General features: G+C 44.6%; 1 protein-coding gene and 1 long non-coding RNA gene across 4 annotated transcripts in view; one reads left to right on the forward strand and one right to left on the reverse strand.

Moving 5' to 3' along the window:
• LOC133775279 (uncharacterized) overlaps nt 1-17,072 on the reverse strand; it is a 159,464-nt gene extending 142,392 nt beyond the window's left edge. For all 3 annotated transcript variants that reach the window (XR_009868216.1, XR_009868215.1, XR_009868217.1), the window contains exons 1-3: nt 16,827-17,072; nt 13,021-13,129; nt 230-293 (exon numbers count right to left, since the gene is read on the reverse strand). This is a non-coding gene — a long non-coding RNA (uncharacterized LOC133775279). The remainder of the gene's footprint in view (nt 1-229; nt 294-13,020; nt 13,130-16,826) is intronic.
• A 198-nt stretch (nt 17,073-17,270) lies between these two features.
• The window catches only part of DOCK5 (dedicator of cytokinesis 5), a 233,930-nt gene continuing 225,178 nt past the window's right edge, over nt 17,271-26,022 (forward strand). The window contains exon 1 of the mRNA XM_062213659.1: nt 17,271-17,433. Coding sequence (XP_062069643.1) covers nt 17,391-17,433 — 43 coding nt within the window. The 5' untranslated portion in view covers nt 17,271-17,390. The remainder of the gene's footprint in view (nt 17,434-26,022) is intronic.

A 26,022-nucleotide genomic window follows, 5' to 3' on the forward strand; every position in this document is an offset into this window, starting at 1 on the left:
CAAGATGAGCGGCTATGGTCCAATGGTGGATGTATCCTCCAAATTTATGTGCTGGAACCTAATTCCCAACGTGACAGTGTGAAGAGGTGGGGCCTTTGGGGAAGTGATGATGTCATGAGGGCACCAGTCTCGAGCCTGGGATTAGTAGCCTTATAAGTGAGGTTAAAGGGCATGCCCATCCCTTCCCCTTCTACCACGAGAGGACAGACAGAAGAGAGTAAGCGCTCACCAGACACCGAATCTTCTCCTGGTGTCTTGATCAGTCTTGATAGTGGACTTCCCATACTCCAGACCTATGAACAGTAAAGTTCCATGTTTATAAATGACCCAGTCAAATGTATTTTGTTAAAGCAGCCAGACCAGACTAAGACATGGTCTTCCTATAAACCAGAGGTCATGCTGAAATCTGAACCTTTCTCTAAGAGAGATGAATGTACAATTGTCCAGGCAGGTAAGCCAGTAATTCTGCCATTCCACCTGCTTCCGAGACATCCAGCCTGCCACTGGCCAAAGTCGTCTTTCCGTCTCCATTTTTATCAACATTTCCTAGACTGCAGACCTCTCATCATTAATCACTTTTTACAAAGTGCTAGCCAGGAAATGGAAGCAACTCAAATGGCCATCAACAGATGAATGGATAAACCCAATGAGGTGCATCCATTCAGTGGCATTGTATACAGCCTTAAAAAGGAAATCCTGTCACATACTACGACCTGGGTGAACCCCCAGGACATTATACTAAGCAAAATAAGCTGTCAAAAAAGGACAAATCCTGTATGATTTCATGGATATGAAGTATCTCAAGTAATCAAAATCATAGAACCAGAAAGCAAAAAGGCAGTTACCAAAGGCTGGGGGAAAGAGGAAGGGAAATCATTTGAATGGGTTTAGAGTTTCAGTTTTACAAGATGAAAAGTTCCAGAGATCATTTACTCTACAATGTGAATATACTGAACACTAACTGAACTGTACAGTTAAACTTGATTAAGCTGCTACATCCAATGTGGGTTTTTTGCCACAAGTTTTAAAAAGAAAAAAAAAATGATTACTACACACACAATACGAATTAGCGCTTTCTAGGCAAGAAAGAGGATGCTGGCTCAGGAATCAGTTACATGGTTTGGGATGCCAATCTAAGCTGTAACCAGGTAGCAAAGCCATCACTGTTGGGTATGCCACACTTAGGTTGGGATTCAGCAACTGAGCTTGTCAGCTATTTGGAGCTGGATTGAATCAAGTGCCATCAGTGCCAAATCTGTGGAGGAGAAGACAAGAGACTGAGATGAGCTGGGAGACACATCATTGCGTGCTCACAGCAGGCAACTGGCCAGGGCTTCTTATTCCAGATTCACTGGATAAGTCTTTACTCAATTTGAGTTAACTGGATCCTAACAGTGTCTGGTGTTGACTTGCTTGCTTTCAGATAATTTTCTTCACACCGTCATGGGCCCCTGATCACCTGCACTAGTTGGCCTCAACCCCAGATGCCTCCAGCAGCTTGCCCAGCTTATAGGTGCATGCTAGGATTCTGCCTTCAGCTCCCAGTATTCCCATAACTGAACCCTGGCTCTGCTCTCTTGGTTTTGCTGCTCCTCCCTGGGTGGATTTGCCTGTGTTTCCCCCATTTGTCCTCTCTGCCCTGCTGGATTCCTGCTAATGCTGTACTTTTCAAGAGCTTCATCTTCTGTCTGTTTTGTATTTTCAAATCCTGGACACAAAATACCATTACATTTAATAACAAATCTTTAGATTCATGAGAACACAGTGGTAAGAATTCTTAGTGCCTGCATGTAATAATCAATAAAAGTTACACAGCAAGCCATATCTAGAAAATAAGAACCAATAAACCATTCCTGTATAGAAATATAATGGTTATATAATCAGTTTAAGGTAATGCCCTTTCATATGAAATCTGATTCTTTGAAAATATTTAAGCCAAAGTGATTACTATCAACCATGCAAATTAGCTCAGAGGCACATTAAGACCAAAACTTGTTAAGAACCATTTTTTATTAAAATACGAATGACCCAAAATAACCAGCAGACCCTCTCTTGGTACTAAAAGTATTCCCTAATAATTCATTTCACTGCTAGATGAATCCTTTTGAAGACAGCAAAGTGAGTCCAAAGCAACAGAAACATGTATTCCTAAAGATCTCCAAAAAGGGACATCCCAACACAAAGCAATATTACAAAGACCTTGCGGTTGGACTTTTGTCAGGCAGCCCAAGTCCTAATCCTGGCTCTGCCACTCACCACATGCATGTCCTTGATAGGTTATTTAGTGACTCGCAAGCTACCTTCTGTTCATCTCTATAATGGGGAAAAAAAGCCTATCAACCTGGTAGAATTGTGACAATAAAATCAGAGGACCTACACAAAGCTCTTAGCACTAAAATGCTTTGCACATAGGCGGATAAGTGAAGATGGTAGAGGCAACATAAAATTCATAGTTCCTGCCACAAAAGGTAGATTTGAAAAGAATACTGGATATTCAAAACGATTCAGCTATGAGATAGATGCAATGTCTACATTCAACAGCAGGTGGCACTAGCACCATAGCTATCTGGTACTACATCACCCTGGGGTTTGGTTGGGTTTTTTTTTTGTTTGTTTGTTTTGATTTTAATTGCTCCTTTTTAACTTGTTTTTCCAGAAACAATAGAATTTCCTTCTTGCTCCTTTAATTTTTGTTATTCCTTCATAGTGTCATAAATTATTTTCAGTAGTATATGGGAAATTATTGCTATTTTTAAATGCAGACCAAATTTGCTAGGGACTGGTTTCATGAAATTCAGAAAATTTACTTTGAGGTTTTGCCCTCTCTCTCTAATTCATTTTCTAATTCAATGGTGTTCTTCTACCATGGGTCTTTGAAAGAAAAATAGTCCATGTCTGTGGTGTTCTTGAATCCTAAGGAAGGCCAAGCCGCATTCCTGGGACACCACAGAACACACGTGTATTAGAAGCAACACACAAAGGAAAGCCGATGAGCGCTGCAAAAGGAAAACTGACGGTGGTTCTAAAATCATTCCTAAATTGCTTGATGAATTTGCTCATGGTTAATTTAGCAGCAATCATAATTATATTTTCCAATTATAGTTCTGTTGCTCTCACAAGTACCTTCATATATTTAATTTCCTGTGCTGCTGCCTTTGTAACTAATGACAGTTCATCTCTAGCCCAGCTTGGACACAGATTTCATTCTAACAATGTGCCTGACCATCAGACAGCTCGGGGCTCCCTGTATTACAGATTTGGAGACTCTCTAGAGAAGTGAGTGAGCTCAGTTGCTAACGGCAATACACTAGCTTGAAGTCAACTTTAGGCAAACACAAGCCCTGAGCAAAAAGTGTCCATGCAACCACAGCCCCCAAGTGTTGCTTGCAACTAAGACCTCTGTGGTTAGTACAAAAACGGGTGGTGCTGACAGAGATAGAAACACCTCCCGACCACAGGCCAGGGCTGTGTGCTCCCCCTGGAGAGGGTGGTACCCCGAGAGGTCTTCCAAATGCCTTTTCTGGAGCTCGCAGCACCAGCCTTGCTGGAAGGAATCCTGAGTAACACCAGGGAGCCCACTGCAAAGGCTCATTCCACCTGGGAGCCTCCCCCACTGATGCTGAAGAACAACTGCAGGACCCATTTAAACTTTTTCTAACAAAGTAAGTAAGTTGGAAGCTAGATTCTTCTCTGTTTCAAGATGGATACATGGGGGAGCAGGGAAAGAATCTGCAGAAAGTGAACGTCACACTGTTGCTCTGACCACCCATCACAGACTGGATAATGTATCTTTTTATTTATTTATTTTTTTGACAGGTAGAGTAGGTAGACAGTGAGAGAGAGACAGAGAGAAAGGTCTTCCTCCGTTGGTTCACTCCCCAAATGGCCGCTATGGCCGACACTGCGCCAATCCGAAGCCAGGAGCCAGGTGCTTCTTCTTGGTCTCCCATGCGGGTGCAGGGGCCCAAGCACTTGGGGCATCCTCCACTGCACTCCTGGGCCACAGCAGAGAGCTGGCCTGGAAGAGGAGCAACCGGGACTACAACCCAGCACCCATATGAGATGCCGGCGCCGCAGGCAGAGGATTAACCAAGTGAGCCATGGCGCTGTCCCCTGGATAATGTATGAAGAACGCAGTTTCCCAACCGCACAGTTCTGGGGCCTGCGACGTGCAAGAGCATGAAGCTGGCATCTGTTTAACATCTGGGAAGGGCCTTCCTCCTGGGTCTTCACATGGCAGAGGACATGGTGTGACAAGACAGAGCAGGCATGCTGGACAAAGCTTGCTTTTACAAGGAAGCCACTCCCACTGACCCATTAATTAGTGAATAATTAAATCCATGCACTCAGGAACCAATCACTTCCCAGCGTTTCCACCTCTCAACACTGTTTTGCTGGGAACAAGCTTCCAACACATGAAATTGGGGGGGGCACATTCAAATCATGGCACATACATTAGAGGAGAGAAGTAAATTTGATGAAAGGATCTCTCTATATATATATTTATATACACGCACATACATATGCATATAAATCTTTTAGCCAATGAAGTTCCCTTACATGTACTTCAAAACAAGAGAAGAGTTAAATATATTATATGCTTAAATTCTGATTCATTGAGACATTTCATTGTTGATTCTGTTAGCCAGTTATAGCATCAACAAATGACAAAGTAAGCTCCTCCAACTCACTCCACTGAATACAGCAGGCTCTGAATACTGCTCTGGTGTGCAGTGGGAGGACATTCATTCATTTCTTATTTCTGACTAATGGGAAAACATGGCAATTCACACAAATGTGATGCTAGCTGCTGGTTTCTCATATATACTCCCTATCTGAGGGTTACGCCCCATTCTTACTTTACTAAAAGTTGGGTCAAGAACAACTATTGGACCGGTGTTGTGGTGTAGTGGGTAAAGTTGCTACCTGCAATGCCGGCATCCCATGTAAGCACCAGTTTGTGTCCTGGCTGCTCTCCAATCCAGCTCCCTGCTACTAGCCTGGGAAAAGCAGCAAGCAGATGGCCCAAGTGCTTGGGCCCCTGCCACCCACATGTCAGACCTGGATGAAGCTCCTGGCTTTGGCCTGGCCTAGCACTGGCCATTGCAGCCATTTGGGGAATGAACTAGTGGATGGAAAACCTCTCCATCTCTACCCCTCTCTCTTTCTCTCTGTAATTCTTTCAAAATAATGTCTTTTTTAAAAATAAGTGTTAGTTTTGTCAAACACCTTTTGTACATCTATCCAGATGTTCATTAAAGACCTTTTGATGACATGAATTCTAATAAATTTCTTATTGTTGAGCTGCCCTTATATTTTAGAATAAAACTTATTTTAGGGGGCCGGCACTGTGGCACAGCGGGTAAGGCCGCTGCCTGCAGTGCCGGCATCCCATATGGGCGCTAGTTAGAGTCCTGGATGCTCCACTTCCATCTAGCTCTCTGCTATGGCCTGGAAAAGCAGTATAGATGGCCCAAGTCCTTGCGCCCCCTGCATCCATGTGGGAGATCCAGAAGAAGTTCCTGGATCCTGGCTTTGGATCAGCCCAGCTCCAGCCATTGTGGCCGATGGAGAGTGAACCAGTGGATGGAAGACCTCTCTCTCTCTCTGCCTCTCTTTCTCTCTGTGTGTAACTCTGACTTTCAAATAAATAAATAAATCTTTAAAAAAAAAACTTATTCTGGCCAGAGCCGTGGCTCAACAGGCTAATCCTCCGTCTAGCGGTGCCGGCACACCAGGTTCTAGTCCTGGTGGGGGCGCTGGATTCTATCCCGGTTGCCCCTCTTCCAGGCAAGCTCTCTGCTGTGGCCAGGGAGTGCAGTGGAGGATGGCCCAGATGCTTGGGCCCTGCACCCCATGGGAGACCAGGAGAAGCACCTGGCTTCTGCCTTCGGATCAGCGCGGTGCGCCAGCCACAGCACGCCAGCCATGGCGGCCATTGGAGGGTGAACCAATAGCAAAGGAAGACCTTTCTCTCTGTCTCTCTCTCTCTCACTGTCCACTCTGCCTGTCAAAAATTAAAAAATAAAAAACTTATTCTGTACTGCTGTTTTCATATAGTGATCAGAGACTAACAATTTATTTTTACATCTCTATTAGCTGTATTCATTCTCTATTTGTACGTATGCAAGTTTCTATTTAAATATTTTGTTCTATGTTTTCACTGAGTTTCTTCCAGGGTAATGCTAATTGCATAGAGTAAATTAGAACAGAACAACATTTTGTTCCATGAAATAGTTTATATTACATTCAATTAACCTATTTCTTGAAGATACAAAAATATTTGTCTTCATACTTTGGCCTGGAGGATATAATATTTTTACTAAGCTTTCAGTTTCTTTTATACTGCTTGGCAAGCTCAGGTTTTCTACTTCTTGGCTCAATTTGTTCACTTACATTTTCCTGGTGAATTATCTTTTACTGTGATTTTTACAGGTTATTTTATAAGGACTGCATATCATATTTGCTTCTTCTTTTAAAAAAGATTTATTTATTTCATTTGAAAGCCAGAATTACAGAGAGAGAGGGAGAGATAGAGAGATTTTCCATCCACTGCTTCACTCTCCAAATGGCTGCAATAGCCAGAGATTAACCAGGAGTCAGGAGCTTCTTCTGGATCTCTCACATGAATGCAGGGGCCCAAGCACTTGGACCAAGTTACCATTAGCAGGGAGCTGGATCAGAAGTGGAGCAGCTGGAAATCAAACCAGAACTGGTGTCCTTATGAGATGCTGGTGCTGCAGGCAGAAACTTATCCCACTACTCCATTGCACCAGCCCCCGAAATTTGCTTCTCTGTTTCTAGGATCCTATACTTTTTTTTTTTTTTTTTTTTTTTTGACAGGAGGAGTGGATAGTGAGAGAGAGAGACAGAGAGAAAGGTCTTCCTTTTTGCCATTGGTTCACCCTCCAATGGCCGCTGCGGCCGGCGCATCGTGCTGATCCAATAGCAGGAGCCAGGTGCTTCTCCTGGTCTCCCATGCGGGTGCAGGGCCCAAGCACTTGGGCCATCCTCCACTGCCTTCCCGGGCCATAGCAGAGAGCTGGCCTGGAAGAGGGGCAACCGGGATAGAATCCGGCGCCCCGACCTGGACTAGAACCCGGTGTGCCGGCACTGCAAGGCGGAGGATTAGCCTGTTAAGCCACGGCGCCGGCCATACTTTTTTTAATTTTAATTTTTGTATTTATATAAGGTAAAAAATTAATGCAATTCATATTTACAAATTAAGGAGCACCTTAATCACCCTACCCTCTCTCCCACATAACCTCTCACCCTCCGTCATCCTTCCTTTCTTATTTTAATTTTTACAATGATCTACTTTCAGTTTATTTTATAATCATAAGCTTGATTCTCCACTAACTAAAGAATTCAACAAATAATAATAGGAAAAAAAACCACTATTCCTCAACAATACAGATTAGGGATGTAAACAATAATAAAATCTCAAAATGCCAATTTTTCTCATATATATTACATTTTTTATAATCTATTACTTACCACAGATCAGGAAAAACATTATATTTGTCTTTTGGGAGCTAGCTTATTTCACGAAGCATAATGGTTTCAAGTTGCATCCATTTTGTTGCAAAAGACAGGATTTTATTCTTTCTTATGGGTGAATAGTATTATATTACATATTATATATATATACACACACACCACATTATATATATATGCATATATATATATATATACCACATTATCTTTCTTATGGGTGAATATTTTTATATATATATATATATATATATATATATACCACATTATCTTTATCCAGTCATCAATTGATGGACAGCTGGGTTGAGTTGATATCTTAGCTATTGTGAATTGAGTTGTAATAAACATGGGGGTATAGATAACTCATATGCTGATTTCATTTCCTTTGAGTAAATTCCCAGGAGTAGGATGGCTGAGTTGCATGGCAGATCTATTTTTAGATTTCTGAGCAATCTCCATACTGTCTCCATGATGGCTACACTAGTTTACATCCTCATCAACAGAGGATTAGGGTATCTTTGTCCCCATATCTTCACCAGCATTTATTATTTTTTGATTTCTGTATGAGAGCCATTCTAACTGGGGTGAGGTGACACCTCATTGTGGTTTTCATTTACATTTTCATGATAGCTAGTGATCCTGGGCATTTTTTTCTTATGTCTGTTGGCTATTTGAATTTCATCTTTTGAAAAATGCCTACTCATGTCCTTTGCCCATTTGTTAACTGGATGATTTGGTTTGTTATTACTGAGTTTCTTTTCTTATTCCAAACTACATTTGTATTTTTGTTTTATTCTTGATCAGATTCACTAGAATTGTATTCATTCTATTAGTATATGTCTCCTTAAAAATAATTTATAGAATATAAAGTAAAATATATAGCCATTTGAATTTTGCTATTGTTTACATTTTAGGCAAACAGGTAGAGTTTCCTATCTTCAAATAGTATGTTATCCTAAAGAATCCTAACACTTGTACCCAGACAACAAATCACAATAGTGATTTTACAAATAAGAAGACTAAGTTCAAGAGGGGACTTTTTCAGCATGTCATGGGATTCTCTCCCTGGGCTAATGCTTGCTTGGCACTTTTGTGGACCAAGCTCAAAGTTAACAAGGCCAGATATCAACAGTCAAATCATTTCTAACTGTAGTGTGCATTCAGAAAGAAGCTAAGTGAATTTATTTCTCCTCTTAAGAGATGTTTATGTATGTGCTATGAGTTGTCCTGGAGAACAAACCCTGAGGCATAATTTTATGTAGGGAAGGGTTTGTTTAAATAAGAACATTATGCCACAGTAACATGACTAAGAAGCTATGTCAGTAATGAACTGCAGGGCCCTTCCACCTGATTCAGCTGAGCCAGGTAAATACAGCAAAGTGCTTAGAGATTCCTTGTTATCTCTAAGGGAATGAGTTCAGGAAGGTTGTCCAAATGTGATGCAAAGCAAGCTTGAGATGGAAGATTATAAGAAAAAAAAGTTATTTCATTAAGATTGTCCATATTTTAATATTAAAGATTTATTGTCAAGATATGATTAATGAATTTTGTAACCACATGGCTTCTTCTTTAAGAGTACTTTTCTAAACATCCAAATTCAAAAGCTTGCCATCCAAATCAAGCACACATTAGACTTTGAGCCACTTTTATTGTGGCCATCACAATTTTACACACTAAATGTAGTTTCTGCCAAGAGGGTTAGAGAGTGACATGCACAAACAAATTCTGTGCTGACAAGGTCCAATTAAAGATTAGAAATAGCTGCCTGAATCTCACTATGAAAATGAAAGCACTGAAGAATATTAGCTGGTTCTGCAATTTCAACACCCTTACCTCAAAATGTCCCCTTCATGCGTTTTTGGGCAATTACTGGGTGTGTATCCCAGCACTCACACTAACGCAGTTAGTCTGTTTTCTTTTGCTCTGCCCTCCACCAGATCTTCACCCACATTTATTGGCCTGGTGTACTTTCTTGCAGATAATGTCACATCTCCTTCTAGCACCATGATGTCAGCCAGGCCCCACTGTCACTTCCACCAGGAGACCCTTCAGAATGCCACCTTCCCCTCTTCTCCTTGTTCAATGGATGCAAAGCAGTTGTTTGTGTGCTACTGTCTTCCAGAGGTTTTGTTTCTTATTTATAGTTGCTATCATTTGGAATAGATGTGAGAGAGACAAGGGCAGTAGTCAAATCCCACAAACAGATGCTGCTCTCAGAAGTGGCCCCTGCCCCGACTTCTAAGGCAAGCTTTACTACATGGAGTCCTTCTTTCCCAGTGACTTCCCTACGAGCCTCTCCTATGGCCCCGTTCAGACTTCCGGTGGAAAGTTGGTCCATCACGGTGGTTCCTTTGCTGTCCTGTCCTTCTTTTACAGTCCTCAGCATTCCCACCACTTAAAGAGGTGACAATCATAGTGTAGAGGCAGGAGTTGAAAAATGAAGGTCCAAAGGCTAAATCAGGTCCGCCACCTGTTTTTGCACAGCCTGAAGATTAAGAGTGCCTTTCACATTTTAAATGATGGGGGAGGGGAGATCAAAAGACTATTTCATGCATATGAAAATGACATGAAATTCAAATGTCAGTTTATAGGGCCAGCACTGTGGCACAGTGGGTTAAAGCCCCAGCGTACAACACCAGCATCCCATGTAAGTGCTGGTTCAAGTCCTAGCTGCTCCACTTCTGATCCAGCTCCCTGCTAATCCACCTGGGAAAGCAGTGGAGGATGGTCCAAGTTCTTGGGTCCCTGTACCCACATGGGAAACCCAGAAGAAGCTCCTGGCTCCTGGCTTCAGATCCACTCAGCTCCAGCCATTGCAGCTTTAGGGAGTGAACCAGTAGATGGAAGACGTCTTTCTTTGTCTCTACCTCTCTCTATAACTCTTTCAAATAAATAAATCTTTTTTTAAAAGTCATGTCTACAAATGAAGTTTTATTAAACCACACTTGTTCATTTACATATCATCTATGAATGCTTTCTTGCTACAACGGCAGCATTGAGGGGTTCCTGCGAAGACCATATCTAAACACAGCCTGTAATAATCAGCTTTGGGTCAATATAACAAAAGAGTTGAGATAAGCTACTTATAAAGGAGAGGTTTATTTAGCTCAGAGTTTGGGTGGTTCAATTCCAGGTGGGTGACATTGATTCTGCATTTGATGAGAGCAGTGGATGGCAAACAGAGCACAAGCAGAAGAAGGAGCACATGGCAAGCTAGGAAGCAGAGAGAGAAGTTGGGTTCAACTCAGGCTTTTGTAACAACCCTCTGAAGAGGACCCCTCCTCGGGTCACACCCCCAAAGACCTAAGGGCCTCTCACTAGACTCCACCTACTAAATACCATAACTGGATTAATTTCCCAGTCTCTTAGTAAGTTATGACTCTGGAGTTCAAAGTACTCGCACGCTTTTGAAGCCAAAACTTATTTAAACAATAGCAAGGCCCTCTGTAGAAAAAATGCGTTGTCCTCTCCTTTCAGGCCTGCTGCCCTGGTGTTAGAGCTCCTGTGGGCAATTTCTTAATATCTTCTAAGCCACAATTTCCACATTTGTAAGGCTGGATGACAAGAGTTCTGTTTACTTCATTAAGTTGTACAGGGAGGAGCAAATTGATTTAAGTAAATCTAGTACAGATACATTTTAGACTATGTACTTAGTTGCTGTTGTCACTCCGCACCTGGTGGTCATGCAGAATGAAACTGTTCTGGCATTTAACTGAAATTCTAGATAAAATGTTTGCTTCCTGGACTGATCACAAAGTGATAGGAAGAAAAATCTGATAAATATGATAGTCATTTAAACAATATAGTCATAATGTCACTGACCATGGAAATGCAGAATGAAACTTCACTCTTGTCACAAACAAGGGTCATATTTAGGCAAATAACTCCTCCTTCTTGATGTATAGCCCAGGCACCTCAGCAGTCAAGTCATTTTCTTTTGTTTATTTTAAAGAACACTAAGTTCTCCAATTTTTTATGCTCTTCTATGGCTACTTTTCATGTAGGTACAAGATTTTCTATAGTTATAATGATATTGTGGCATGTATGAGTACAATTTAGTTATTTTTATTACACAATATTTTTCCATATTGTTTTAATCCTCATTATTATTCCTTGTTGTTGTTTTCTTTTTGACAAGCAGAGTTAGTGAGAGAGAGAGAGACAGAGAGAAAGGTCTTCCTTCCATTGGTTCACCCCCCAAATGGCCGTTACGGTCAGCACGCTGCGCCGATACGAAGCCAGGAGCCAGGTGCTTCTCCTGGTCTCCCATGTGGGTGCAGGGCCCAAGCACTTGGGCCATCCTCCACTGCCTTCCCGGGCCACAGCAGAGAGCTGGACTGGAAGAGGAGCAACTGGGACAGAATCCGGCGCCCCAACCGGGACTAGAACTCAGGGTGCCGGCGCCGCAGGCAGAGGATTAACCTAGTGAGCCGCGGCGCCAGCCATTCCTTGTTTTAAGCAGCTTTTAAAAAAAAAATTTTGTGTAAGATATACAAATTTCATGAACACAGATTTAGGAACATGGTGATACTTCTTACCCTACCCTCCCTCCCACCCACACTCCCACCCTTCCTCCTTCTTCCTCTCTTACTCCTTCTCTTAATTTTTATGATGATCTACTTTCAGTTGACTTTATACTCAAAAGATTAGCCCTACAATAAATAGAGTTCAACAAATAGTAAGAAAAAACACTGTTCCTCAACAGTAAAGACAAGGGCTGTAAACAATCACTGAAGCTCAAATGTCAACTTCACTCCTATACATTGCATTTTTGGTACTCTGTTAGTTAGCACAGATGAGGGAAAACACATATCTGTCTTTTTGGAAGTGGCTTATTTCACTAAGTATAATGGTTTCCAGTTGCATCGATTTATTTTATTTTTTTTTATCATTGAATAGTATTCCATAGTGTATATATACCTTAATTTCTTTATCCAATCATCAGGTGATGGACATCTGGGTTGATTCCATGTTAGCTATTGTGATAACTCTCTCAAATGCTGATTTCATTTCCTTTGGGTAAATTCCCAGGAGTGGGATGGCTGAATTGTAATACTATATCTATTTTCAGCTTTCTGAAGAATCTCCCATTCTGCCTTCCACAATGGCCATACTAGCTTACATTCCCACCAACAGAGGATCATCCTCAGCAGCATTTATTGTTTTTTGATTTCTGTATGAGAGCCATTCTCACTGGGGTGAGATGAAACCTCATTGTGGTTTTGATTTGCATTTCCCTGATGGTTAGTGATCCTGAGCATTTTCTCATGTGTCTGTTGGTCATTTTAATTTCCTCTTTTGAAAAATGCCCATTCAAGTCCTTTGTAAGCAGCTTTAGGAAGATAATTTCTCAATGTTTATAGGACCCTTTGTAGATATATTTAAATATGCATATAACAAAAACTTAGCATGGATTTCAGAAAAATTTGTACCCAAATAAACTTTTTAATTCATTTTTTCCCCCTGGACTTCTTGAAGTCCCCTGGTGTAATTTTTAAAAGATAAATAGCTTTGATTTCATCTTACCTGTATACAAATACAGTTTCCAATGAACTGAAGGCCTCTCATTGCTCCAGTCATTAACCTCTCTCAAAGGTGGTCTCAGGCTATTTACATGTTGGCAGCAAAGAACATTCTAAGAAAAAAAAAAAGAAAAGCATTTTACTATGTTCATGAAAAAAGTGAGAGTGCTCATCAAGCATAAATTCCTGGTGATGAGGAGAAGAAATGAAGAACACTGGAGCTCTGACACCTTCTCCCCATCCTTCGGAGGAAGTGGACCCCAAAGCCACATGGCAGAGTCGAGGACAGACCTAAAGATGGTTCCTCCTGTCATCTCCCATCCTGTGGAGAATGGATAGTAACGCAAGAGCCCCAGGGGTACATGCAAAGTTGTTCCTGGCCCTGGAGAGGTGGGTTGGGTTTCTTGGTTCTATTCAGTTCATGGGCCCTGGCTAACACACAACCATCCCATCCCGAAGCACTTGCCCTTAGAAGCCTGAAAAACACTGCATAAAACCCATTACATTTTACTTATTTTTATTATTTGTGTGTGTGTGTGTGTGTAAGGTTCCAGCAGCCACTCACTCACGTATAGGATTGAAGAACGATCCTCCTCAATCTAGAAGAAAAAAGGGCATTGTTTAACAGAATCCATAGTTTGTCCCTGAGGAGCCACCGGTCACTCCGATTTGGCAAGATGAGCCTGAAAATCAACGGAGATATTGAAGTCCTGGCCGGTCGGCTTCCCACCCAGCCTCCTGACTGAATTATCCTCGTTTTTCTCCCCAAGGCTCCTGCGAGAAGAACATGCCGGTACTTGCATGCACATGTCCGTGTCTGTGTGGGCTCTGCAGTCTTAGTATCACTGGTTGTGGAATATGCTTACTGCTTCTTGGGAGAAGATATCAGAGGAAAAAGAACAAGGTATTTCTGGGGAAAATGTGGTCAGCCCACCTACCCATCAGGTTCTCTCTCTAATTTTAAGCCTCATTTTAACAAAAGACTTTGAATAGCTCCGCTTTTATCATTTAAATGGACTTTCAAACTGGGATTGAACCCTCTGATAAAACAAAGTAGGTGGACTTCAGTCTTCAGAGGAAAATGAATACACAAACTGAAAGCTATAATTAAAACTTCTCGTTCAAACTTCCCGTTCTTCCTCCTACTCTCTTAAAGCAAGTATTGTCAAATTTCGAATCTCCAGAGCCCAAATCCAATCCTCAAATTTGGGAAAAAGCTTACCACGCGAAAGTGTGTGCGATGGGGCTGGCTTTGTGGTGGAGAGGGTAAAGCAGCTGACAGTAGCAACCCATATACGGGAGCTGGTTCCAGTCCCGGCTGCTCCACTTCTGATCCAGCTCTCTGCTAATGAGCCTTGGAAAGCAGCAGAGGATGACTCAAGAGGTTGGGTCCCTGCACTCATGTGGGAGACCCAGAAGAAGTTCCTGGCTCCTGGCTTCAGTCTGGCCCAGCCCCAGCTGTTGCAGCCATTTGGGGAGTGACTTAGTGGATGAAAGACCTCTCTCTGTCTCTCCCTTTCTGTGTATCTCTGCCTTTCAAATAATTAAAACAAGTATTAAAAAAAAAAAGTGCAGGTGAGGCAATTGGAATCATGTTGGAGAAGAAACCTGGTTCTGCTGGAGAGGGTATTAACACTATGATGTGTATGAAGTTTCAAATTGTCATGGGTGGTTCCAGAACAGGGGTCATTTAATTCCCCTGACACAGAGGACCCTGGTAACTCTGTGCAGGCTCTGCTTCTCCACACTTGGGTGGTCCAATCCAGGGCAGGAAGTTTCAGCTCCTAAGAGCCCATACAAAGTAGTTGCTGAGGAAGGGGTGAGGTAAGTCCTAAAGAAGTACAGTCTTGGAAGAAAACCTTAAACAACAACTTGAGTAGAAAGGGTGCAGCTAGACTAGGTACCAGAGAAGAACAGGAAAAAGGCAACTCTCCTTACCAGCGGTTCAAGCCCCAATCCTGGGAGCCATTTGTGACCCACCTTGGGTCTCCCACTCTAGGGTAACAGCCAAGATTGCTGGACCCTGAAAGTCATACAATGAGGGAAGTAGGGCTCTTAAAAGAATGCAAACAGTTCTTTTTGGGGGCAAACTGCAAAAGCGTAGGCTGATAAAGCACTCTGAGGGGCCAGAGCCTTGTGGAAGATCCCCTTCTGCGCCCAGAGCCCTACTGGCAGCTCTACTTTCAGTCTGTGGTGAGAAATCAGCCTCTCCTCCACCCCTGCTACCCGCACCCAGCTGCCTGCATTCCTGGCCTGAACCACTCAAGTGGCCCTCTGGTCTTCCCGTGCCAGCAAGTTAGGCCCTGATCCTGGCCAGTTACAACCCTCCAAACACCCCTCACCCCAGTAGTAGAAGTCCTTAAGCCTGTCATGGCATAATCAGCTGGCCACCCTGAGCCTCTTGGGTCAACTTTCATCTCACCCCTCACTGCCAGGGATTCCTGGCTGGTTTTGGAAACCTGCCCAGCATGCTTGCTGGCCTTTGCACTGGCTGTTCCCGCTGCCCCGATTACCTGCCCTGGGATCCTGTCTCTCTTCCTGTCTCTCCTGCCTAGCAGCACCCCACACACCTCACCCTCCCTGCTTTGGACTTGTCTCTGCAGGCACTCCAGTTCACTGCCTTTGCTGGCCCCTCTCCCCTGCAAGCTCCTTAGTGCAGTGCCCCTTCTCAGAGCAGTGTCTGACACGTAGCAGGCAGTTAATGTGTATTTGTCGAAAAGATGGAAGAAACTACCTACCCTAGAAAATCAGGATAATCATTATTTATTGATAGAGAAAGAGCAATTATTCTCAAGTAGGAAGTGGAATTGCTCCTGGTATCAAATCTACTGTGACAGAGGAATTTCTTAAATCGTCATCACATGTGAATAAACACCTATCAGTCGGTGGGAGGAAAGGATGTACTCATCAACAGGACTTTTAATTAATTGTTAATTAATTAATTACATTTCTGGCCTGGCTTTGCACAAAAGTCACTGACGTTAAAATGCATTAATGCTCCAACCAAGCTGTACTATCATTACTGCATGTTTAGCTTCCCTTCTTTTCGGGTTCCAAATAGGCATGAAAACTTCCTCAGAGAGGCATTTGCTCAGACGGTGTGCGCAATTAAGCTGGTCATTTACCCTGAGCGATTTTCCTCCAAGTGTGAGGCAGCCAGGGTCCCCGCACGCCCACGCCTCACCTCCCACCTTCCCTGCCCAGGTCTCTCCCGTGGGACACGAGGCCCCAGGAGGGGCCCAGGGCATCTCACGCGCGCCCCGCTTGCTTCTGGACCCTTGCCAACAAAATCCAGCCTGTGAAGGAGCAAAGTCAGGCCTCTGCCGGGTCCCCTTCTCCGCTGGGATGCTCTCGGAAAGGAAGGTCCTGGAGTGGACTTTGCCCTGAACTTCAGAGTCTGGATTTCTTCGGGGTCCCCTTGGACACAGGACTTCCAATTAGAGCTTGCTCAGTCATCTCCCCGCAGAGGCGCCCCCAGGAAGCGATTTGATACTCCTGAGGAGCCACTCGCCCTCGCTCCAGTTCCCTATTTTGCAGAGGTGCACGTTCTGCTTTTCCGGCGAAAAAGCCGTGGCCCCAGGAGGCCTCGTTTGCTCTGGAGCGCGCCTTCCGGCTTTCGCGGTGCGGGCTGAAACTCCAGGGGGTGAACACACTAGTCGACTGCTCGTTCATTCAACAAATATTTACGGAGCGTCCGCTGCGTGCCAGGCACCGGTGCGCCCGGGAGAAGAGAAGCCACCCTTACCAACTCCTTCTCCCCACCGCGCCGCGCCGCGCGTAGTGGGAGCGCAGCCCGCACTCTGCACTCACCGCCGCCCCGCTGTGCCCGGCGCCTCCAGCGCAGCCCTCGGGGCCCTGGCGGCCGGACTCTGGCCCCGCGGGATCCAGCCTCCAGGGTTTAATACCGGTGGGAAAGGCGGGGAGAGAAGGAAACCACAGAAAGGGAAGAGCCAGACCTCAGTGTGCCCTGGGAAGCTGCTCCCGGGAAGCGCGCAAGGCGGAGCCGCAGCCCGCCCCGGCAGAGAGCGAGAGGCCGGGCTGCCGGCGCTCCCGGCTCTGAGGCGGCCCCGGCGGCGGGGCGGAGGGCGCGGCCGGCGGGAGGGGCCGGGGCGGTGCCAGGAGGGGCGCGCACGGCGGCGCGGCCACCGGCCCAGCAGGTGACCGCCGGCGCGGCCCGGGCCGGGGTGAGGCGGCTGCCTGCGCTAGCTGCGCGGCGCGGAGAGCGGCCGGAGGAGTCGGGGCGAAGTTTGCCGGAACATGGCGGAAGGGCCCGGGGCGCGCAGGAGAGCGCCGCGGCGGCCAACGGCGTCCGAGGAGCTGTAGCCCACGCCTCAGCAGCAGCAGTCGCCGCCGCCGCAGGGCGAGGTCGCCGCCATGGCCCGCTGGATCCCGACCAAGAGGCAGAAGTACGGGGTTGGTGAGTGCTCGCCCCACCCCGCCCCGACCCAGCCGCTGCGAAGTTCGCGGGCAGCGGCCCTGCCCAGCTTGCGCAGAGTGGGGCTGCGGACGCCCGGCTACCGGTGCGCGCGCTGCTCCGGGGCGCGGGTCTCGCCTCCTGCTGCCCTCGCCGTGCAGCCAGGGCTTAGCTCCAGCTGCCTTGGTTCTGGGAGCCGGAGGAGGTCGGAGCCTTCTCCCGGGAGTGCCGCGGGGGAAGTCACCCGGAGTTTGGGGAATCCGAGTGGCTAAAAGTGTAGCTGGGCTTCGGGACTGTACTTCGGCTCCCGAACCCCAAGCCGGAGCGCTGAGCAGAGGCGTGCAAAGGAGGGTGGGCGCTTGTTGCTCACTGGGGACCCTGACTGTGTCTCTTGGCCCCTGCGCCCCATTCGTGCAGCCAGTTCAGATCTGCAGCTGGGAACTTTGCCCATTGTCCCGGTGCTTTCTGGCTCCCGTCTTCCGAGGTTCTCTGAAGTCCTAAAGTGAGGGGCTGCGGGTAGAAAGCCGCCCTCCCGCCTCCTCCTAGGGCCTGGGGAGGGTGTCTTGATGTCAGTTGTAAATGGGGAGCTAACGCGGTGTGGAGGTGATGGAGAGACAGGAAGTGTGTGGCGCGCGCTGCGGTGGCCGGCCCCTGGGGCTGTGGGTGCGGAGCCGGTCCACTAACGGAGCGTTTCTGGAGAGGGTGCGGGTCTTCCTTGCCAGCGCTGGGTGCTATCTGGGTTAAGATGAGGACATTTGACCAAGAAGTCCGTGGCAGGTCGCACGCTGGGCACTTGCATGCCCAACAGCGGTGCGGGAGCGCTCGGGTGATTGCGGAGGGGTTGCTGGTGTAGCTCTGGACCCGACGCGAGGGACGGGCGGGGTCTGGACCAGGTGAGGAGCCGGGCTCTTTCACTTGCATATCCCGCAGGGGCCTGGGGAAGTCTCGTGGGAAGACCTCTGTCGTGAGCCAGAGCCTTTGCAAAGGCGGTTAGGACTTCGCGGGGAGCCTCCGTTATAAACAGTCGTGCGTGCTGAGGGTTTTATCGCTTCCTCTCAGGCTCATTCATTTGGCGTGCGGTCATTTCATCTTTACTCCCTTCCGCACTCCTGTTGTTCTGCACCTCCTGGTTCCTGGGGCTGGGTCCCTGCACCTGTTAGTCAGTTTCAGGGACCCTTAACACCCGTAGGTGCTTTTTAACTTTGTAGCCAGGAGCCCGATGTTGATTTTTTTAAACCCTCTCTTATTTTCTGTGTTTTTCTTAGATTGTGGCCCGTGTGTATTATTAGTATGGGTTTTTGTTATATAGTATTCTTTGTTTTCTGTCTCTGAAAACTTTTTTTTTTCTTTGCGCTGAAGTTACTTTTAGAATTTTTGCTGCCTTGCAGGCACAACTCAGAATGGGTGGGTGATGTCTCCTGCCTTCCTCCAGATCACCAGGTCATGATCTAGTTGTGAGGCTTCAGCCACAGACCCATAAAGAGGTACCAGCTAGGAAGGAACCAGTAGTCATGAAAGTGAAAAGCTCTAAAATAGATGAAATCGTTGGTTTATTTTTGAGTGTTACTGACTACTCATCACTAAATGAAAGCATATTTAGCAATGCCTACTCACTAGCTGCTAACTACAAAAAAAGTAATCGATTTTCATTTTAACAGAATTAAAAGCTGTTTCCAAAGATACTGTCACTTGGGTAATTAATACAAATATGCTCTAAGAATGTGCCTTTTCTGTGCATAGTCACTGGAGCAAGTATGATATGTCTTCTTTTTAATTTTTTTTCCTGTTCTGGAATCAGTTTACTGTGCTGCTTGTCATCAGTCAAGAAAATATTCACCTTGCATTTCTAGAGCTCAGGTGCTAGCAGAATTGTCCCCCAGGATATAATTTGGGACACTTACTTCACTAGACATGATAAGATTCTTTTGGGGATGGATTTGACACAGTTAGCACACATTAACTGAAGGGAAGGCCCATTGTTTGAAAATGCACTGTTGTTCCTTTCACCTTCCTGGTGGCCCGCAGGATAAAGTCAGATGCAAGCCGGCTTACAGTGCTCCTACAGCCAGGTTCCCCCTATCTTCACTAACATTATCTCCCAGGGCTTCTGTCTTTAACTGTCCAGTGCGAACAACCCGCCCATCTGGCTCTTGTGCAATAAACTACGCAGAGTCCCTCCTTTGGGACTTTGCCCCCATTGTGTTTGTCCCCTATCCAGAGCGCCCTCCAACCCTGCAGTGGACAATCTGGCCTTTCCCTCAGGGTTCAAATCCCCTCCCACTGCTCCTTCAGATTCTCTATTTGCCAGCTCTTCCAAACCCCACCCCTTCCTCGCCTTTCCTCACTGTACCTTCCCTTGTTTTGCTACTTAGTCTCTTATCCCTGGGTTCATTGAATTAGAAGGTTGTGTATGGTTTTGTATCCCCATTCCTCAAGAAGGATACAAGTCTATGCAGTAGTCCCCCTTATCCCGGTTGTGCGTTCTGTGGTTTCACTTCCTCCGGGCCCCCATAGTCTGAACATATGAAATGGAAAAGAGAGAGAGAGAGATACCACATTCACATAACTTTTATTTCAGTGTATCATTATGATTGCTGTATCTTATTATTGTTGTTAATCTGTTGCTGTGCCTAATTTATAAATTAAACTTTAATCATGGTGTGTATAAATAGGAAAAAGCATGGTATATGCTCACATGGGGTTCAGTACTCTTCATGGCTTCAGGCATCTACTGTGGGTGTTGGCACATATTGCCCATGGATGAGGGGGATGAAGCTATTACTACATTCAGTAACTTGTTCTTGACATTGGGGTGTCCTTCTAAAGCAGACAAACCTAATTTCTCTGGTGATTTAATGCAGTTCACTTGTTAGACTTTAGCATCTCATTCTCTAATATGAATTTTATTTTGCTCAGAGAGAGAAAATGCAAGCCCCACTCTGTCTTTACCTGTGCAAGTCAAAAATGAGATATTCTTGTCAAATTTTTTAATTTATTTTTGGAGAGAGCACATGCCTCCTCATCTGCTGGTTCACTCCCCAAATGCCTGCAACAGCTGGAGCTGGGCCAGGCTGAAGCTTGGAGCCAGGAACTCAGTCCAGGTCTCCCACACGGGTGGCAGGAATCCCAGCTACCTGAGGCATCGCTGCTGCCTCCTGGGGTTTGCATCAGCAGGAAGCTGAAATAGGATCCAGAGCCAGATATTGAACCCTGGCACTCCAATGTGGGACATGAGTGTCTTAACCTCTAGTCTGAACCCCTGTTCCCCCACAGTGAGTGGATCCATGGACTAGACAGACTGGTTTAATGAGGAAAACTGGCTTTGTTGGACTTTTTGGGATTGTGATCATGTCTGCGTGTCTGCTGGGGAGAGGAAGCCTGGAGGATGACTGTTGTGTGCATTGTGGTGACTCAGAGCCAGCAGCAGTAATGCCTGTTGTGCTGAGGGAGCTGGCCCTGCAGAGCCATGCTGTGTGAGGGTGGAGCTTTGGTCTCTGATTTGTGCCTGGTAGAGTCGGCACGTTTTACTCTATTCTCTGGGTGCCCCTATTGGCTGTTCCTGACATAGTCCAGATTTTTCTAGGAGGACTGAAATGCAGTCTCTTCGAGCTTTCTTAGTTCTTAAACATAGCACTGTTGACCCAATCTCTGGAGTTGAGTGGGCTTGAAAGGCCTAAGTGTGTTATCAAGTGAGAGGACCGATGGTACTGACTCGAGGAGATCTAGTGTGAGGTGCTTAGGAACAAGTGCTGTTCCCTGGAGCCATGGAGAACTTTCTTTTTTTCCTTCCTTCCTTTTTCTTTCTTGTGTTCTTTTTCCTTTCTTTCTTCTCCTTCCTTATCACCCCCTTTGTCTTTTGTTCAGATCATTGTGGATATGAATGTGTGAAACACTTTTGTTTAGAATTCAGGCAAATGTTAGAGATGAATTTCTAGAAACTCTTCTGATTATTGATATATTCACTTTTTTAAGATTTATTTATTTATTTTGAAAGTCAGAGTTACACACAGAGAGAAGGAGAGGCAGAGAGAAAGAGAAAGAGAGAGAGAGAGGTCCTCCATCCGCTGGTTCACTCCCCAGATGGCTGCAATAGCTGGAGCTGCGCCAATCCAAAGCCAGGAGCCAGGAGTTTCTTCTGCATTTCCCACGTGGGTACAGGGGCGCAAGCACTTGGGCCATAGCAGAGAGCTGGATCGGGAGTGGAGCAGCCGGGACTCCAACTGGTGCCCATATGTGATGCCGGCACTGCAGGCGGTGGCTTTACCTGCTATGCCACAGAGCCGGCCCTTGATACATTCATTTTTAAATATGCGTTCACACCAGTCATTCATTCAAGAGTGGCTCTAGATTATGTTGATGATGTATTCTTTGCAGAATAATTTATTACTGCAGGTTGGGATTTGTGTTATATATTTTTATGATGTGATAACAGATGGTTTTGGGATTTATTCCATCATTAGATCTTTGACTGGTTAGTGGTGCTAGGCTGACTTAATCCAAAAGATTTAACTTTGTTGAGTAGAGCCTTGAGTGCTGATTTAGACTGAAACCAGACTCCATGGCTCTTTGTTAATGTGTTCAGGTGTAGTGTCATTGCTCCACCTCGGCGTCTTCACAGTGGGCACCATATTCTGTGTGCTGTAGCTGCAGTGTTACAGTGGGAAGGTCACAGAGAGTAACTAGTCCTGTTTCCTTTTAAACAGAGGAGCTTGGTGTCTGCAGAGGCAGAATGAATTGCTTTAACACTAGGAGTTCTTTTCTTTTTGGTTTTTGCATGAATACCTTTGATAACCTATTTGTGTCAATGAACCCTTCCTCAGAATAATGTTTTTAAATGCATAAAATAAAAGGCAAAGGCTGAAAATGGAATGCTTTGTATTGAAATACAGTTGACAGCCTTTAAAATGTTTTCATATTGTGATACATGTGCTTCTTTACTGATGCAATCAATAACAAGATCTAGTGACAGATCTACTAATGATCACAATTTTAAGTTTGTGAGGAACATGTATGGTTTTTCAAGTTATCTGCATAACCATCATATGATATGAAAATACCTGTGACTTCCTTTGTTAACAACATAATAGGCACTACTAATTCAACTGTGGTCCATTGCCTACAGTCATAGTTGAAGTACATGGTGAGCGTCAGAAAGTAGAGATGTAATTTTTTTCCTATTCAAGTCCATGGATCCTTTGAATTTGAATGAAGCTCTTTTCCTGAGTCTCACACAGCTAGTTACAGAGCCATCTCAGTGAGGACAACGGTAGCCCTTGTGACATTGCTGCATATCTATTGGATTTCAATGACTTGAAGAAGTCCTTGCCTTAATGTGTTCATATCCTAAAAATTTTGAGGGTCAGAATAAAAGGAAAAGAGGTTTAATAGTAAGGATTTAGCTTGTGAGGGGGCTATTATACACCTTTTCTGAACGAGTACTGTTCTGAACTCTAGTTTGAGTGTCTTCCGGGGATGAGGGAGTGGGAATGGTGTTGGAGACAGCTTCAGGGCATTCACAACAATACTGTGAGAAAATATAATATAATATAATAATAATTGGCCTGTTTCTTGAGTATACAATAGCATTTTCCAGAGGCTCTGGAAGAGATAAATGACAGCAGATCAAGTGTGGAGGCAGAGATGAGAATCCAGCTGCCTTTTGTGACCCCAGACTTTAATGTGATTTACAACTAGGAAAAACAGTGCCACTCATCTAAGTGTTTTTTTTTTTTAAATTTGGAAAGATAGTTGCCTAAAAATATGTATCTTTGCTAACATGTATTGGGTTCATTATAGTTATTTTAAAAAACATACATTTTTGAAAGCCTGCATTTCTGATAGGGTAAATTGGGATAAGTATAGCTCACATTCTCAGGAACTCTCTGCAGGTTCTGAATAACTTTCAAGCACGCAAAGGGATTCTGAGACCAGAAAGTTTCAGCATGCTGATTTGCATGTTATTGCATGAAATCTTCATGTTGTTCTGTGACATGCTGTTGTCCACATTTAAGGAAAGGAGTTCACAGAGATAAGGAAAGCCGGGTTTATAGAAGATAATCTTTTCTGCAGCCATGGGTGAGAACTCCTACACCAAATGTCTTTATGTTGTGTCTCCCAAATTCTGTTTTTTCATCTGTCACCTTGATCTTAGCCATGTCTAGGAGGTACCATTGTGTAGCTGTTTTATGGATAGTGCCATTTACTTTAATTTTCTAGATGGTATTTTCTTTATGTTAAACAGTTACTGGGAAAGAAAGCCTCATATCACTTGCCATAGAAAGGAGCAACTATAAAAATAAAGGCAACAAGAAACCATGGAAAAGAAAAAAAGAAGAAGACCTAAATGAAAGATCTCTGGGAGTGAGATCCCAGTGGAAAGAACAGGGCCATCAAAGAAGGAGGTACCTTTCTCTGAAGGGAGGAGAGAACTTCCACTTTGACTATGACCCTATCGGAATAAGATCAAAGTCAGCGAACTCTAAAGGCTTCCATAGCCCTGGAAACTCATGACTAGAGCCTAGGGAGATTACTGATGCCATGAACAGGAGTGTCAAATTGTTAAGTCAGCAACAGGAGTCACTGTGTACTTACATCCCATGTGAGATCTGTCCCTAATGTGTTGTCTAATGTGCAGTGATGCTATAACTAGTACTGAAACAGTATTTTTACACTTTGTGTTTCTGCGTGGGTACAAACTGATGAGATCTTTACTAATTATATACTGAATCGATCTTCTGTATATAAAGATAATTGGAAATGAAAAAAGGAAAAACCTGGTGTTAAATTGGAAATGGCATAGAAAATTAATTAATTTTTAAAAAAAATATATATTATGTAAGATCTCTGTCTTTAATGTACTGTACACTCTTATTTAATGCTATAACTAGTACTCCAACAGTATTTTTTTTCACTTTGTGTTACTATATGGGGGCAAACTGTTGAAATCGTTACCTAATATATACTAAACTGATCTTCTGTATATAAAGAGAATTGAAAATGAATCATGATGTGATTGGAAGGGGAGAGGGAGCGGGAAAGGGGAGGGTTGTGGGTGGGAGGGAAATTTTGGAAGGGGGAAGCCATTGTAACCCATAAGCTGTACTTTGGAAATTTATATTCATTAAATAAAAGTTTAATTAAAAAAAATAAAATAAAGGCAACAAAAAAGAGTAGAGAATTGGGATCTAGCTACGTACTGTTGCCTGTCAAGGATGGAGCCCAAGACTTTTCCTTGATTTGAGAGGGGGGAAGCTGGTGCCCAGCTAAATCTCTCTCTTTGATATATGCTGCCTTCCTCCTTATTTGTGATTCATCCCTAATATGAAAACCTGAAATGCTCCAAAACCAAAAACTTTTTGAGGGTCTCGATTGACAGCACAAGTAGGAAACTACACCAGGTAAAAAGGTCACCATCAAAACCCAGGTGCACTCAAACAGTGGTGTGAAACTACCTCCAGGCTATGTGTGTAAAGCGTATATACGAAGCATAAATGAATTTGTGTCTAGAGAAGAGTATCGTCTCCAAGATATCCCCCAAACTCTGTCTCAAGCATTTTGGATAAGGGCTACCGGGCCTGCAAGTTGTGATGTGTTAAGTTGCAGCAAACACGGAGTTAGTGAATACTGCACTGGTGCTGCCAGGGTTTCAAAATACAGGGTTGATTCCTGCACGCTTCTGTTCACAACCTTTTCATCTGGTGATCAATATATAACTTATATGTGTTTCTTTTAAAAGACAGCTTATATATATATGTATATATATATATATATATATAGCTTATTTATAACACTGAACTCATGGGCAACAGCACTACAACTCATGCCTGAAAATAGCTTGTGTCACCCATGTGATTTCTCGGTCAGATGCGTCACAGCCTTCTTGTGCGTAGGATCACAAAACAATACTTAAGCACTGCACTTGGGGGAAACTGTAAATGGCAAAATCATGAACAAAAAGCATGTAAGTGGGCCGGCGCCATGGCTAAATAGGCTAATCCTCTGCCTAGCGGCGCCTGCACCCCGGGTTCTAGTCCCGGTCAGGGCGCCAGATTCTGTCCCGGTTGCTCCTCTTCCAGTCCAGCTCTCTGCTGTGACCAGGGAGTGCAGTGGAGGATGGCCCACGTGCTTGGGCCCTGCACCCTCATGGGAGACCAGGAGAAGCACCTGGCTTCTGGCTTCGGAGCAGCGCGGTGCACTGGCCGCAGCAGCCATTGGAGGGTGAACCAACGGCAAAGGAAGACCTTTCTCTCTGTCTCTCTCCCTCTCTGTCCACTCTGCCTGTCAAAAAAAAAAAAAAAAAAAAAAAAAAAAAAAAAAAAAAAAAGCATGTAAGTGAGTGAAAGCTTGCAGTAGGCCTCCCAAACATTTGGACAGCTATTTACAGTATGAGAGCTAAACCATGGCAAAGTGCCACCTTGTTCAACCTCAACTCGGAAGGTATGCATCCTTCTCTACTGCTCTGCACGTGTCAGTGGATGACTACCAAGCATCAGGAGGGTTGGTTTGGAGGGCACAAATACATTTTAGTGACTAGAGTCATCAAGATGGAACCCACAAACAAGGACAATCAGCTGAAGTTAGATAAAAAAAGAA

Source organism: Lepus europaeus, chromosome 16 (genome assembly GCF_033115175.1).
Source record: "Lepus europaeus isolate LE1 chromosome 16, mLepTim1.pri, whole genome shotgun sequence".
In the NCBI taxonomy this organism is placed as follows: domain Eukaryota; kingdom Metazoa; phylum Chordata; class Mammalia; order Lagomorpha; family Leporidae; genus Lepus; species Lepus europaeus.